Source organism: Terrapene carolina, unplaced genomic scaffold, assembly GCF_002925995.2.
Source record: "Terrapene carolina triunguis isolate 2854851 unplaced genomic scaffold, T_m_triunguis-2.0 Scaffold112, whole genome shotgun sequence".
In the NCBI taxonomy this organism is placed as follows: domain Eukaryota; kingdom Metazoa; phylum Chordata; order Testudines; family Emydidae; genus Terrapene; species Terrapene triunguis.
The window spans coordinates 8,538,041-8,552,467 of NW_020664463.1; the positions used below are offsets into that span (position 1 = coordinate 8,538,041).

Here is a 14,427-nt window from a genome sequence, read left to right on the forward strand (position 1 = left end):
CCACTGAAGTCAATGGCAGTCTTTCCACAGACTTTGGTGGGATCTGGATCAAACCCATAAATAACTGTTTTCAACAGGATTACTTACACACGGTTGCAGGATCTGGTCCATTATTAATATTTTACAATAAACTCTCAGAAGACATTACAAGTAATGAAAATGTATACATAGTTTTATATCAATTCATTGATTCATCTAGCTGTCTGTAGTGAATTAGTTTAGCTTAGCTTTACTATGAAACCATGTAGACTTACTTGCTCGTAATACCATCTGAGTTGTTTAAAAAAATATGTTGTTACCTGAATTCTGTATTTTGTTCCTGTATTTCTAAGGGAAATTGAAATTAACATGGCTCCCTTTTTTTTTTTTTTTTTGAAAATTTGCTACTATATTTGTACTCCAGCTCAATCCAATGTCAGTGCAGCTATGAAAACACTTTGATTGTTAATTGGTACTGAAGAACCAGTAGAGGGAGCACAAAACATTGTTTTTATATTTATATCTTACATAAACTCTCCCTACTTTTTTAAAAATTATTTTCTCAGGAACAGGATGATGAAATTTTAAAAGGAAAAAAGCCCCAAATCTCATCCATATTAAAACTGTTAAGGTCTTTAGAGGAATATTTTCCCATACTGTAAATTACTTGATTGTATCCCTATAAAGCTGGGGTTTTTAAAATATTTCCAGTTTCAGATATAGATGATTTCCCCCAACATTTATGAAACTAATGCCATCAACCTGTCATATAAAATCTGATAATTAAAGTCTGATAATTATGGACAATTACTAAATATGTACAATATCTATAGTGTGAATTATGTTACATTTTAAAATGATAAAATGTAGAATGAATATACTGCAAAAAAGTATAGAACAATTTAAAATATAATTAGAAATGTGTGGGCATGCATGCTTTATGCAGTGCTTTGTGTAATGTACACACTCTAAAATACAATTCATTAAACTCAAAGGAAAGTAAGCAAATGCAAAACCATCTTTAAAATATGCAAAGACAAAATAAATTTCTATCTACATTCGCACTAGACATTTTTAAGGTTTGCTATCCATCCATTATGCTGTATTAATGTAAGAATTTTTAATTACTAGACAACCCCATGTTGTGTATTAAAGCTTTTATTCCTTAGTAAGACTTTTTTAAATCACAAAATAGTGTGTAAATATTTAGATAATAGAATTTGTGGAGTGCTGGAAAATACTGAATATAAAGATTGATTTCTAATATATCACATACTAAACTGTTCTAAAACAGCTGTTTTCTTGCAGACAGTATTTATTTTTTAAATAATTTAAGACAGCATAAGCTTGTACCAAGCATAAGCATTGTAACAAAAGTGCAACTTTTTTCAGCAAATCCTCCCCAAAAGATATTTAACTCAAAATATCATTAACGCATTTTCTCCCTACAAAAATAGCATGTCAGACATCATTAATTGGATGTATTAACAACTATTTACATACAGCCATTCTGCAGGCTAGTAAGATTTTTCTGTAACGTTGTTTAAACACAGCGTTTGAGGCAAACAGTAGCAACAGCAGCAGCAAATGCAATCAAACTGACTAACAGACCCAGGATACTTATTCACTCAGTCAGACAGTTGTGTCTCACCTCTTACATAACATTCAAGTGAGATTTCTCACAGTGCTACCTTGGCAACAAACTAAAAATATCTAGGCAAGGTCTTGTTTTAAGCCTTATTAATAAAGCTTTATCTGTGTGATTATCTGGCAGCTGTACAGTCTCCAGAAAGGGAAATCGCGATATTTGGAGACAAAAGGACTGCATGGGACCTTATCCCATATCTTCTAAGCATTTCCAATTAAAAACTGAGATGTTTAATAATTTCCTCCAGTTTTTAATTTGGGATACAATTAGTTCAGGGTTGTCAGTTTTTTTTTTTTTGTTTGTTTGTTTTTTTTAGTTCAGTGCAGAAATGTTTGTTTTATAAAGCAAGGTTATAAAAACTCAGGAAAATACTGAAATTAAATAAGGACAGGTGGAAACAAATGCACTTGCCATACCTCTATACCTTAGCTAAGAAGAAATCATAGCATAGGCCTGACCCTCTATTCCTTGTGCATCCAAAACTCTGACTGAAGCCAGTAGCAACTCTGGGTACTCAAAGCACTGAAGGACTGGGCTCAAGATCAATTCATTCATGGTCCATTTCTCAATAAAGTGCGAACGTATGTACTTAAAACTCACCTTCTCTTTCTCTCCCCCATTCTGATAATGAACCAATCCAAGTCTCTTTAAACAAGTGCAAATTACTAAGTGGAACATAGAGATACTACAGAAAAACATTTCAAAATAAGGTGCAACGTTTACTTTAGAGAAAAGCATATCCTTACTATTTTTTCTTTCTTTTCTTTTTTAACGTATTTATGTATTTATAAAGCCAAACATTAAAAAAATACTGAGTAGCAAATGTAATCCTTAAAGATTCTCAAGCAGTGGCAGAGGCCTCTAGAGTTAAGCACTCCCACCCTGCATTGAGTCAGATACTGTATGATTTTCATTTGCTTCTATATATTATTATTAATACACATCTCTAGAGAGGCCATAACCATAGTCTGTGACTCCCAGGGCCACTTTTTTTGCCTACCCACTTTCAAATGTCACTGACACTCTGGATCAGAAACTGAATCTGACCCTCCGGCTTACAAAACGTTTGATTTGAAGCCTGTTTCTATTTGCTCCCTTTCCGTAAATGTGGAGACAAGTTGTGATTCTCTGTGAAACACAGAAATGCAAAGGATCTTTTACAGCAGAAAAATTGGTTTGTTGGAGGGGCGGGGGGAAGGAACGCAGCAGGAGAGAACACCAAAGAAATGAAACAACCACAACAGAAACATCGTGCAAATCAATTACACTTTCTCCTTTAAAACCACAAAGTGGGTGGGTGGGTTGTTTCTGATTGTTGCTGTTATTATTTATTAGGATGGGCTCCTTCTTCCTCCCTACTAGGGAGCATGGGTGGGCTGAATCCTATGTCCCGTAGCACAGTTCAGGGGCTTTCCTTTCCGGGCTGCAAAAGATCTTCCGGGGAGGGAAGATCACTGTCCAGGCTGGGCCCGGTCTCGCAGGCAGCAGCGAAGAGATGGGGCAGGTGCTGCCCAGCGGAGACCATGTCAAGAGGCAGAAGGGCCGAGGCGGCGGCGGCGGCGTTCGCCTTATCAGCCGGCGCCAGCACGGAGGACAGACCGGGGAAGGCAGCGGCGGCGGCCTGGGCCGGGATGCCGGAGTAGAGCAAGGGGATGGGGGCGGCGGCCGGGTACAGATATTTCTCCAGGTTGCTCTTGTCCAGCAAGGGCTGCATGTAGGCCGCGGCCGCGGAGGGCGAGATGAAGTAGAAGGGCAGGCAAAGGGGGGCGGCGGCGGCTTGCGGGCCAAAAGCAGCCCCGCCCCCGCCAAAGGCCATGAGGGAGCTGAGCAGGGCGGCGTCGGGTCTCAGCAGGGCAGCAGCTGCCTGGTGCTCCGGGCTCAGCGCGGCGGCAGCAGCAGCAGGGAGCGTGGCGCTGCCGCTGCAATCCAGCCTCAGCCTCTTGGGCGCTGGGGCCTCGTCCCCGGCAGGCTCCTGTTTGATAGTCACGCCGGGCAGCCCAGCCGCTGGGCCTTTCTCTCGATCCGGCCGGCCCTCGCTCTCCCCCCCATAGCCGCTATCCGTGTCTGTGTCGTTCTCCCCGCCGAGCTCCACGGGCGGGTGAGTCCGCTGGATGACAGGGACGCAGTTAGTCTGAGCCTCCAGCTTTTGCCCGGTGCGATCTTGTGTACAGGAGGAGGAGGATCCTTTGCTCACGGGGACCTGTGGAGTCAACAGCTGGGGGCTGGGTAAGAACTGAGTGGAAACCGCGTGCAGATGGTTTACGAGCTGGGCACATCTCTGCTCTCTGGGAGTCCAGCTTTCAAACCTGGAGAGGTATTGCAAGACTTCTTTGGCGCACGTTTGAAATCCCGAATGGAAAGCATCCAGGTCGCACTGAATGGGGGACTTCATAGACCGCTCCCCTGTGATGGAGAATATGGGAGGGGGAATGCAAAGAAAAGTCAGCATAAAAACAGCTGCTCTCACCGGCATGGGAGTCCCTGCTATTGGGCTTGTCCTTTTAAGTCAAAACAAAGGTAACTTCAGTGATTTCTTAGGGAAGTCTTTCAATCCAGGCTACCTCGCCTCATGGGGCACAAATGCCTATATTTGCTGGGAGTTAACATGGCAATGTGGCTGGTGACATCTCATTGGAGGTCAGCATTTTGGCCAGATAATACACTAAGCATTTTATTATATTCCTTTCAAAGCACATGAAAAAAAAATTCAAAGGACTGCCCCTATGAATTATAGTATTATGAGATCTCCAATTTAACAACCATGTCTCCTGAGTATGTTTATGTGCTGGCATCTTCTGAAACTGACTTACCATTCTGTAAAGCAATTATATTCTGATGCTGTTGCTCCGTTAAGGCTGTTAAAGCTTTCAAGTGTTTCAAAGTTAATTCCAAAACTACAGCTTTCTCCAGATGCCCCAATGTCTGAAAAGTAGGGGGGAAAGGGACACTTGGTTACTAACACAATACAGTTGCCCATTATATTCTATGTCCCTAACTTCAGGAACCTCCCTTTTGAAAGGAGTATTATATTTAAAGCTTCTGGTTTTACATAAGCATGTTAGAAATGATTGCTGCTTTAAACTGAAACAAATACACATACACCTCTGTAGAAAACCTTTACCATCCAACACAAGTCATACTTTTTCAGCTCTACAGTTCCTGTCCTTAAATTTTAAGATAATCACAAAGAACATATTGTATAATGCTTCCCACAATGAAATATATAAACCTTACCGTCAATTTCAGATGCTCAGGCAATAAATCTTTTAGCTGAGCAATGCATTCATTAATCCTGTCTCGCCTCTTCTTTTCTATCAATCTGTGTGGCAGTTTGTATGTTTCCTAATTAGTAAAGTCAGGAAAAGCCAAATGTTACATTCACTTAATATGACAATCAAAACAAAAACAAATGTCCACATGTAGTGCAAATTGCAAAGCATGTATAGCCCTCCCTTGTATGCTTGTTCTCCGGTAGACACACTTATAATTCAGGGGAAGTTAAAAGGGAAGAAACTCGGATGCGGTTATGGGTAAAGCTATGCTATAAAAAACACCGAACCCCAATTAAGTATCAGAAACTTATTCTTACCTTACTCTCGTCTCTTTTCATGCCTCTTTTGGGTTTGCACAAATACAAGGATGGATAGTCCAGTCTGCAAAAATGAAAGAGATCCAATGGTAGTATGTCAATGAGCTACCTATCACTTTCATAAGTGGGAATATATACATACAGAAAGAAAAAAAACATAAGATATGCATATAATATTGCACAGCTCCAAAGATAGTCCCCGACTGCAAAAAAGAAGACAAGAATCAGACACCATTTAAGAACAATCTATCTTTTCAATGCTTTATATCAGTTTCTTAAAAAGAAACGAAACACTAGTGATAAGAGACAGAGATATATTGCACTGGCTCCTTACCCTATAAAATCCACATGTTCTAGCAACTGCCTGTCTTGCAAACGAGGGATTCCTTCATCCATGTTTGACAACAGCTGATTTTTTGTTGTTGCTTTTGATTGAATCTGTGGGATGCTGAGAGTCTTTGGAGATCTTTGAGCAAAACTGTGCACATGCAGCCTCTGTCTCTCTTGTGCACTGGGGAAAGTGTGAAGCAGTTTGTCTCCCCTCCCCTCTCTCTCTCTCTCTCTCTCTCCCACTCATACAGTCACAGTCACACACTGTGCTGGTAGTTTGCACTCACTGATCAGTGTTTGGCCACAGGGCACGCGCGTCGCCAGCCAGACCAGCACCCAGCTCACGTGCGGAACGTACCATACAAGCTCCAGACTAGGGGTTTGGGTGGGAGGGAGAGGAGGCGGGGACAGCTGGTCCAGGCGACCGGAAAAGAAAAACAACTTTGTCCAGCTATTCATCTTCCAAATGGCAATGCAGTCAGCTGAGGTTTCCTCCTGTAAGGAAATCAACGCAGCACTCCTGATCACGGTGCATTTAGTGTCTGGGGGTTGGTTGCTCTTTAGTCTAGTCAGTTTATGGACTGGGGGGGATAGAGATTTCACATATAGCATAAAGGATGCTGGATTTAAAAGCGGAGGCACAACGTGGTGGTCCTGTGCAAAAAGCAAAACGCGTTGGGAGGAAAAATCCGTAGTGGGGGAGACCTTAGTTTGCCAAGATGCAATTTTCAAATCAGCTGTCTGGGAAGTGATTAAAATGGTGCATTCAAAAATGTCCTTTTATTCCTGAGCTACACTGAGATCTGCCAAGTCCCATTTAGGGAGTTTAAAGTTTGTCCGTTTGGTGACGAGAGATTATTTTGCCCGTTTATTTCAATGAGCCATTTATAATCTCGTGGGTTTTTGTTTAATCTGTCTCGTGCAGGTGATCATAAACGGCCTGTAACTCTTCATATTGCCCTTTAGAAAGAACCAGGAGCGCCCTAGTTGAGGCTACCGATTACAGCGAGTTGATGTCTGTAGGTGCAAATCAGGAGCGTGCTCTAGTGGTTTTATGACTGTCACAGACTACATCGCTGTTGCAAAGGAGTTGTCAGGAGAGGCAGAGAGAGGGGGGGTGACATTGGGAGAGGACTTACACTGAAGTGAAATGTAATATTAATCACTCCCCTGTGAACGTCCATTGCTCTGTGTTTCTGGTGGTACGTGCCCCTCCTGTCCTCCTCCCCTCCCTTCTCCCAACACACACACACTTTCTCTTAGTCTGATAATGAACCCTGGATGTGTGCGCATAGCCCACGTTTACTACCACTGGCACCTAAAAACCCTCCTCCTTAATCCTGTCTCAAACGGGTACACGCACAGGGCTAGCAACGTGATCCGACCTGCCGCTGCCACATCACAGCGGTGAGAGCCCTTGCTCTGGAGCTGCTGCTGCTGCACCCGCTGCCTAGGGAGAAATGCAAACGCAGCTGCAGAAGCAGGAGTATTTACCCGCTCCCCAGAGAGAGCCCAATGGAAATGACTCAGTGCAAGTCAAAGTATAGGTGGGAGGAATCTGCGATGCTAGGGACTCCTGCTGCTTGTGGGAACAGCAACCAGCCACGGTTGCTAAACCAGCCACCGGCATTATATACTGTCTCCCCAGTGCTGATTCCCTGCGGAAATTAGATTGCAAATGAAAATGACCGTAAAGCAGGGGTTGTATTAAATCTACATACATGGGGATGGAGAGATCTGGGCTCTGGTGGGGTGTTAAGAGCTCCTGCTGGAAGTTAGCAAACGCAGGGGCAGGTTTATTTTCTCCCAATGGAGCTCAATGGAAACCACACACTGTAAATGGCAGTAAATGAGGAGATCTACATATGGATGTCAGTGTTGCCAGCCCTCACAATTTTCTGGGGAGTCTCTGGATATTTGGGGTTTTTTTTAAAGCCCCAGCTCCTGTAGGCATGTGATTACATGAGAATCTCACCTTTCTTTTAAAAATGACTAAACTTCTAACAGCTCAAGAACAAGACAGCAAATTAAAAAACTCCATATTTATTATATTTTAAAAAATCTCATGATTTTTAAAGCCATTCTTATGATTTTGGGAAACCGATTCATGATTTTGGTTTGCTTGGCACTGTTACATATAGGGTACATGAAGTGTGAATGAGGATTTAGGAGTGGAGAGGGCTGTAGTGGGGTGTTAGGAGCTCCCAGAGGTGGTGCTAGCCCATTGGGGGCCCTAAGCAGGAATATTTTGGTGGACCTCCCCCACACACAACACATTATTGGTATGATCAGGGCCCTAAGCAATTGCTTAGTCTGCTTATGCCTAGCACCGGCTCTGGGAGCTCCTGCTACTAGTGAGAAAAGTAAACGCTGCTGCAGGGGCAGGATTGTTTAATTTCTTCCCAGTGATCCTGATGGAAATTACGCATCGTCAGTGAAAGTCAATCAGGAGATACACCATGCATAGGGCCCTACCAAATACACAGCCATGAAAAATGCATTATGGCTTATGAAATCTGGTCTTTTGTGTGCTTTTACCATACTATACAGATTTCACAAGGGAGGTCCTGACCCAAAAGGGAGTTGCAGGGGGTCAGAAGGTTATTTTAGGGGCCCGGGGTTGAGTCGGGGTATTGACACCCTTACTTCTGTGCTGCCTTCAAAGCTGGGCGGCTGGAGAGTGGTGGCTGTTGGCCAGGCACCCAGCTCTGAAGGCAGCACCCCGCCAGCAGCAGCACAGAAGTAAGGGTGGCAATACCATACCATCGCACCCTTACTTCTGCGCTGCTGCCTTCAGAGCTGGGTGGGTGGAGAGCGGCAGCTACTGACTGAAGGCCCAGCTCTGCAGGCAGCAGCGCAGAAGTAAGGGTGGCAATACCATACCATGCCATCCTTACTTCTGTGCTGCCGCTGGCGATGACTCTGCCTTCAGAACTGGGCTCCTGGCCAGCAGCCACCGCTCTCCAGCTGCCCAGCGCTGAAGGCAGAGCCACCACCAGCAGCAACGCAGAAGTAAGGGTAGCAGTACCGCAACCCCCCCCCACACACACACAACTCCTTTTTGGGTCAGGACCCCTACAATTACAACACTGTGAAATTTCAGATTTAAATAGCTGAAACCATGAAATTTACTATTTTAAAAATCCTATGACCGTGAAATTGACCAAAATGGATGGTGAATTTGGAAGGGCCCTAACCAGGGTGTATACATTCAACGGTGCTTGGGTGTAGCAAAAGGAGTTATGAAGCTCTAATGCAGTGGTTCTCAACCCGTGGCTTGTGGGCCACTTGCAGCCCAATCAGCACATAACTGCAGCCCATGTGACATCCTCAGGGCCATACAGGTAGTATATATATTGTGTGGGTGCAGTCCACATAACACATAGAGAGCTGTCTATGTGGCCCACAATGGTAAATAGGTTGAGAACCACTGCATTTTGAGAGCACTTGCTGCTAGGGAGAAAAGCAAATTATTGGGTAGGCTAGATTGTACACCTTCTTCCCAGAGTGAGTTCCGTGTAAATTACACATTGCAAGTGAAAATTGCCTGGCTATTGGCATGTGACAATGGTACATGCTCACATAGTTGTTTCCTTCTAATACTGAACAAGGAACTTCATTAGAATAAGGAAACAATATATTTCCTCAAACTCTCCTGTGTATCTCTCTGCTTCATTTTAGAGCTTCTACCAAGAATCAGCCCCGAACCCTTCTACCTTGCTTCCTACTACAGTTTTAAAGAACCAGTACACTAATCATCACTGATAATAGGGTGATGGGCCCATTAGAAATTCAGCAGATAAGAGAAAGAGAGATGTGTCTGCCTCTGTCATCTATTACCATCTACATATACATGTGCATGATGGGGAAAGAGCTTTGCTGTGATGTTAGAAACTCTTGCTGCCTATCAAGAAATGGACGTAGATTTAACGTCTCCCCAGGGTGATAGCCACTGAACCAGGACCTTATACACATAGGCCCCAATTCATACTTGTGCAGGGTGACCAGATAGCAAGTGTGAAAAATCAGGACAGGGGGTGAAGGGTAATAGGTGCCTATATAAGAAAAAGACCCCAAAATTGGGACTGTCCCTATAAAATCGGGACATCTGGTCACCCTATACTTGTGGCAGTGAGGAGCCCAGCACAGGGGCTGATGAAAAAATAAAGGTGCGTCCTGGGGTAATTAGGAGCCAGTCAGGCCCCAAGCGAAAATTAAGGCAGCCCTGAGAGCTGCCCTAACTTGTACTGTTAATCCACGGCCTCTGTGGACCTTGGAGGAACTCAGACCTGGCCACACTCCCTCTTACACCCAGAATGCCCTCTGGCCCCTCCTGATATCCTAGAATGCCCCCTGCTCCCAGAGCCAGATGGAAGGGTAGGGCTTCTGTGACAGGGGTATTCCCTAGGGTGTGCAGTGCAACTGTGAATTAGGCCATAATGTTCTGGGCTGGAGAGCAGGTCTCTGAAGAATTTGGAAATCCTGTTTGGCAGAGATTACATGCCTGCTGTATTATTCCTCTCCCCTTTACTTCACCAGACTGCCGCTGCAGCTGCTGCTGCCTAGCTCAAGCACAGATCCTTTACACAGTGCTTGACTGCATGACAGTGGTGGTGGCAGGCCTGCCACGTCTCACTTCTTTTTAGGGAGACTCCCCTCCTTTCGAGTGAGCAGGTTTTTCAAAATATCTCACTTGTATTGAGGAAGCCTTTTGGTTTTTGTGTCTCAATGGAACTTTAAACCGTTCTGTCATGTACGTTGTCTCCTAACCTTGTGCTGGTGGCGCTGGTGGGGATATGTTAAATATCCACCCCACCCCACCCCCTTCCCTAAACTACCAACATCTAGGTTCTGAACATAGCAAGAGACTTGGCAGTGGGACGGCAAATATTTTTCCTATCTAATCTAAGAGGTGATGCTCTAGGCACACCATGACAATGGGTCCCACAGCTCCACCTCATTCTGGGCCATCATCCCCCACCTGGAGTGACAGTGGCAGAGAGGGATGGGCAGCAGCATGGGCTTCCTTATTGCCCCCAGGAGCAGCAGTGTCTTCTCACCTTTGGAATAGCAGGTCCCCTCCTTTCCATGGAGAGGCAGGGGGCCAAAGGGGAGCAGACCCCCTGTTGGAGTACTTACCTCAGCAGCCAGGGGTGTGTGGGCCAGGTTTGAGGCATTCTTCTCTTGCCACACACAGATCCCACTGCTAGGTGGTATTGATGTCCGCTGGAGTTAACATTCCATTGAGATCCACGGGTCAGTCTACAGCTCTCAAAGCTATTGTTTCAGGCTCTCTGCAGACTCAGGCAGACATTGTTTTGGTTACACTCATGTTACATTGTTAAGCTTCTCTTCACACCTATGAGGGATAGAAACATGCTCTGGGGGGAAAAAGCATCTTAGATTCTGACCTCATTGTGTGATTCCAGGAGCTGTGGCCTGAGCACAGACCTATAATGACTTCATCTGGCCTTGTCAAAGAGTGGAGAATGAAATCACAAGGCCCACAACCACCCCAGGTGTATCGCCATTAAAAGTCAATCAATTTACAGTAGGAGGGAAAAGGCCCACAGTGAGGGAAGATCTGTCCTTTGTACTGCAAAAACTGTCCCTGGACCCCACAAACAAGGTATGGGGTGGATCTTATAAGTCAGTGGAGGCAGGTGATACCAGAAAGTGCCCAGGTAAAATTGGCACATAAAGGTGACTTCAGAGCCAGTTTAAGTAGCAGGCAAAGATCATGATTTATCTAATTCCAATATGTGTGCTGCCTGCCACGAGAAGCCTCCACTGCTATTGGGAGAGGAAAGAAATTGCTAATGTTGTTACTTTCCCTGGATTTTACTCAATAATATTTCTAAGGCTGCTATGGCCAAAGTTCTGCCCACAGAGCCCTGCAACATGGTCCAGGCCTGACCTCATCTCCAGCAGGAAGGTGTGATACCAGTAGGGTTGCTAATTTTGGTTGGATGTATTCCTGGAGGTTTCAATCTTAAATTAAAGATTAATCTTTAATTCCTGGAGACTCCAGGACAATCCTGGATGGTTGGCCACCCTAGGTCAAGGGCTGTATGTTATGACATGTGCTCTCCCTAAAACAGACAGGGTAGGAGTTATTGAACATGGCAGGAAGGGCTTGACAAAAACAATGGACTCTTCTCTAATAAACAACTTGATTGAAATAGAATCACTGTAAGGTAAGGATTCTTCCTTGGACTCTCAGGTGGGCTCCCTGTGGAGTTAGGATCTCTCCAGTGCTAATGGGGACTAGGTGGGGCAGGCAGTGAGTGGGGCAGAGAGGGATACACTACCCCCAATTCACCAGCCCTGTAGAGATGAATTGTAAAAGACAATATAGCCTGGGTCTCTATTACTTTTTCTGGTTCTATATCGTCTTTTCTGCACCCTCTTCCTGCACAGGGGAAACCATTTAAAGGTGTTTTCAAGGGCAGACGTAGCCAGGAGAAGCGTTGGTTGTTTGGCTCTTCTACAACATCCCGACCAAGTGGAAAAGGGTGAAAGAGCCAGGGATCCTAGAGCCTCTGTGGCGTGGCACAGTTTCTCTGCCTGGGGGAACTTGCCTCTTGTGGATCCCAAGGGATCTGTGGAACTTGAGGGCAGAACTGCAGCCCATTCCATGGGGAGAAACCTCCCACAAGAGCCTTTCTTCCTTTAGCCCCCTCTCCTTGGCTTTTCCACCAGAGGGGGTGATCCAGACCATTATTAGGAGTTAAATATAGCAATGTCTTAGCATATGTCTACACTTCAAGCTGGAAGTGTAAATTCCAGCTCACGGAGACAAACCCATGCTAGCTTGATCAGAGCCATGTGTAGCCATGGCTGGGCTAGCTGCAGGCGGGGCTAGCCACTCAGATAGGATCGTACTCGTATGGCTAACCTCTCCTGCCACTCATGCCGAGCAGCTACACTTCTATTTTTGGTGCACTTGCTCAAACAGAGCTAGCGCGGGTATGTCTCTACACCTCCAGCTTGAAGTGTACATATACCCTGAGTGCGACAAGTTCTGTGCTCTCAGTTCAAGATCTGACTAGGGTCTTGCGCCAATGACATGATCCCATTCAGATTCCGATGTGTATCTCTATGGCTGTGGTGTTCATTCTTGCTGATGAGTGTAGATTTCCTGAGTGGAGAGAGGAGGAAAACTAGATGTGATGTTGTCTTTGGCATCCTACTGCTCATGCCATTGATCAACAGCAAACACACTGACTAGGCAATAGGCAAGTGAAAGCCAATGGCAGTTCCCAGCCTGCAAGTGCCACCATCACAACATGGTGCCTTAAGGACCTATAATAAACTGTGATTATTAGGGGGAAATTGGCCATAAAGAGTAAATTGAACAAAATAAAGTCAGAGTACAGCTATCGACTTCCCTTGGGTTTTATGAGTTTAACTGATCCATTTTAGTTTAAATGGAAACTAAATCACATAACTTATCTATAGTATTTTAAAATGCTAGTCAAGAATATTCTGCCAACATAATGTACTGCCACTTTTGAATAGTTCTTAAAACTATCAGGATGGCACTTAGAATCCTCTCTCACGTATCTGCAACCCATTTGAACTCCATAGCAAGTGGAAAAGCCCATGGGAGGGAGATAAGGAGAGGATCCCTTGGGAGGGAATGGGCTGCAGTTCTGCCCTGAGCCCCATAGATCCCTTGGGAGCCACACAAAGCAAGTCTTCCCTATGCAGGACCCTGTGCCACCACACAGGCTGTAGGACTCCTGGCTCCCTCCTACTCTTCCACTACGTCGGGATGTCGCAGAACAGAAATCTACAAAGGCCTTTCCTGGCTACAGCTGCCCCAGGATACTCAATTAAATGGAACCCCCTATGCAGGGGGAGGGTGCAAAAAAGACAATATAGACCCGGAAAAAGTAATACAGATCCCAGCTGTGTTGTCTTTTACAATTAATCTCTGCAGGGCGGGGGGAGGGGGTGGGCATTGTTAAACTGGCTCTGAAGCCACCTTTATGTGTCAATTTTATCTGTCCACTTTCAGGTAACACCAGCCTCTGTTGCCAATAGGATTGTAGACATAGAAAACCAAATCTCAGGTGCTCTTCTAAGGAGAGGTCTGTTGAATAAGGTATGGGCTTAGGGGTCAGGATGAATGGGCATCTTCTTTGTGGCATCATCTCACTGAGTAACCCAGCCTCTATATCTGTTTTTTTGTGTGTCAAACGTTGGGAATAATGCATACTTCACCAAGGTGTCATGTTTGCAAAGTGCTTTGAAATCCTTGAGTATATAAAGCATTCTTAGTACAATGAACTTGTGCACTTCTTGAAACACAGCATGAAAATGACCAGATGAGCTCCGTTTGAATGTGACACATATTGAAGTTTCCAAATGCAAAATAGTTAGGTTTTTTGGACTTGAAAGGACTGTTTTTATATTTATAACTTTTTATGGGAACCACGTAGCCAAATAAGTATGGGTTTGTAGTTTCTTTACAAAGGCACCATTGACTGCGAGCTAGAACAGCCAGTGTTTTAGGGCTCCAGCTTTTCATCTCTTGAGATTTACATTCAATTTCTGATTAGGTCACTAGTGGAAACAAGCTTGAAGGTAGTCATGGACTCAGATATTTGAGTTGTGGCTGCTATCTCCCAAATTCTTATAAACTAAGCAGGGAGAAGCCTAGTAAATTCCTGCAAGGAAGACTCCAAAGGAAAACTCGGGGTGCTAGAGGAGATTGTATTAGTGATTCAACAGGTGGCATTCTTTTTCCTTAGGATGACATTCCTCTCTTGCTGTGGGTTTTCAGAGGGTGAATAGCATTTAAGCAGGCTCTTGGCACAGGTAAATTTCAGCCTTAGTATGAAGCCAGCATCCAACCATAGTATTATGGAATTAT

General features: G+C 44.6%; 1 protein-coding gene across 1 annotated transcript; it reads right to left on the reverse strand.

The window, feature by feature from the left end:
- Positions 1–1,121: 1,121 nt before the first annotated feature.
- On the reverse strand, positions 1,122–5,851 carry BHLHE41 (basic helix-loop-helix family member e41). Its single transcript, XM_024196333.3, has 5 exons — positions 5,551–5,851; positions 5,217–5,280; positions 4,862–4,969; positions 4,438–4,549; positions 1,122–4,030 (listed from the first exon to the last, which is right to left on the reverse strand). Exons 1-5 carry the CDS (start codon positions 5,610–5,612, stop codon positions 3,030–3,032), a joined length of 1,347 nt encoding a protein of 448 aa, XP_024052101.2. The 5' UTR covers positions 5,613–5,851; the 3' UTR covers positions 1,122–3,029.
- Between the last annotated feature and the right edge of the window lie 8,576 nt (positions 5,852–14,427).

Excerpts from the sequence above, each read along its gene's own strand:
- BHLHE41 (XM_024196333.3), bottom strand. The coding sequence starts at position 5,612 with ATGGATGAAGGAATCCCTCGTTTGCAAGACAGGCAGTTGCTAGAACAT. Across the intron at positions 5,281-5,550 it reads GAACATGTGGATTTTATAGG|ACTGGACTATCCATCCTTGT; the intron begins GTAAGGAGCCAG and ends TCATTTTTGCAG. Across the intron at positions 4,970-5,216 it reads TGAAAAGAGACGAGAGTAAG|GAAACATACAAACTGCCACA; the intron begins GTAAGAATAAGT and ends TTTACTAATTAG.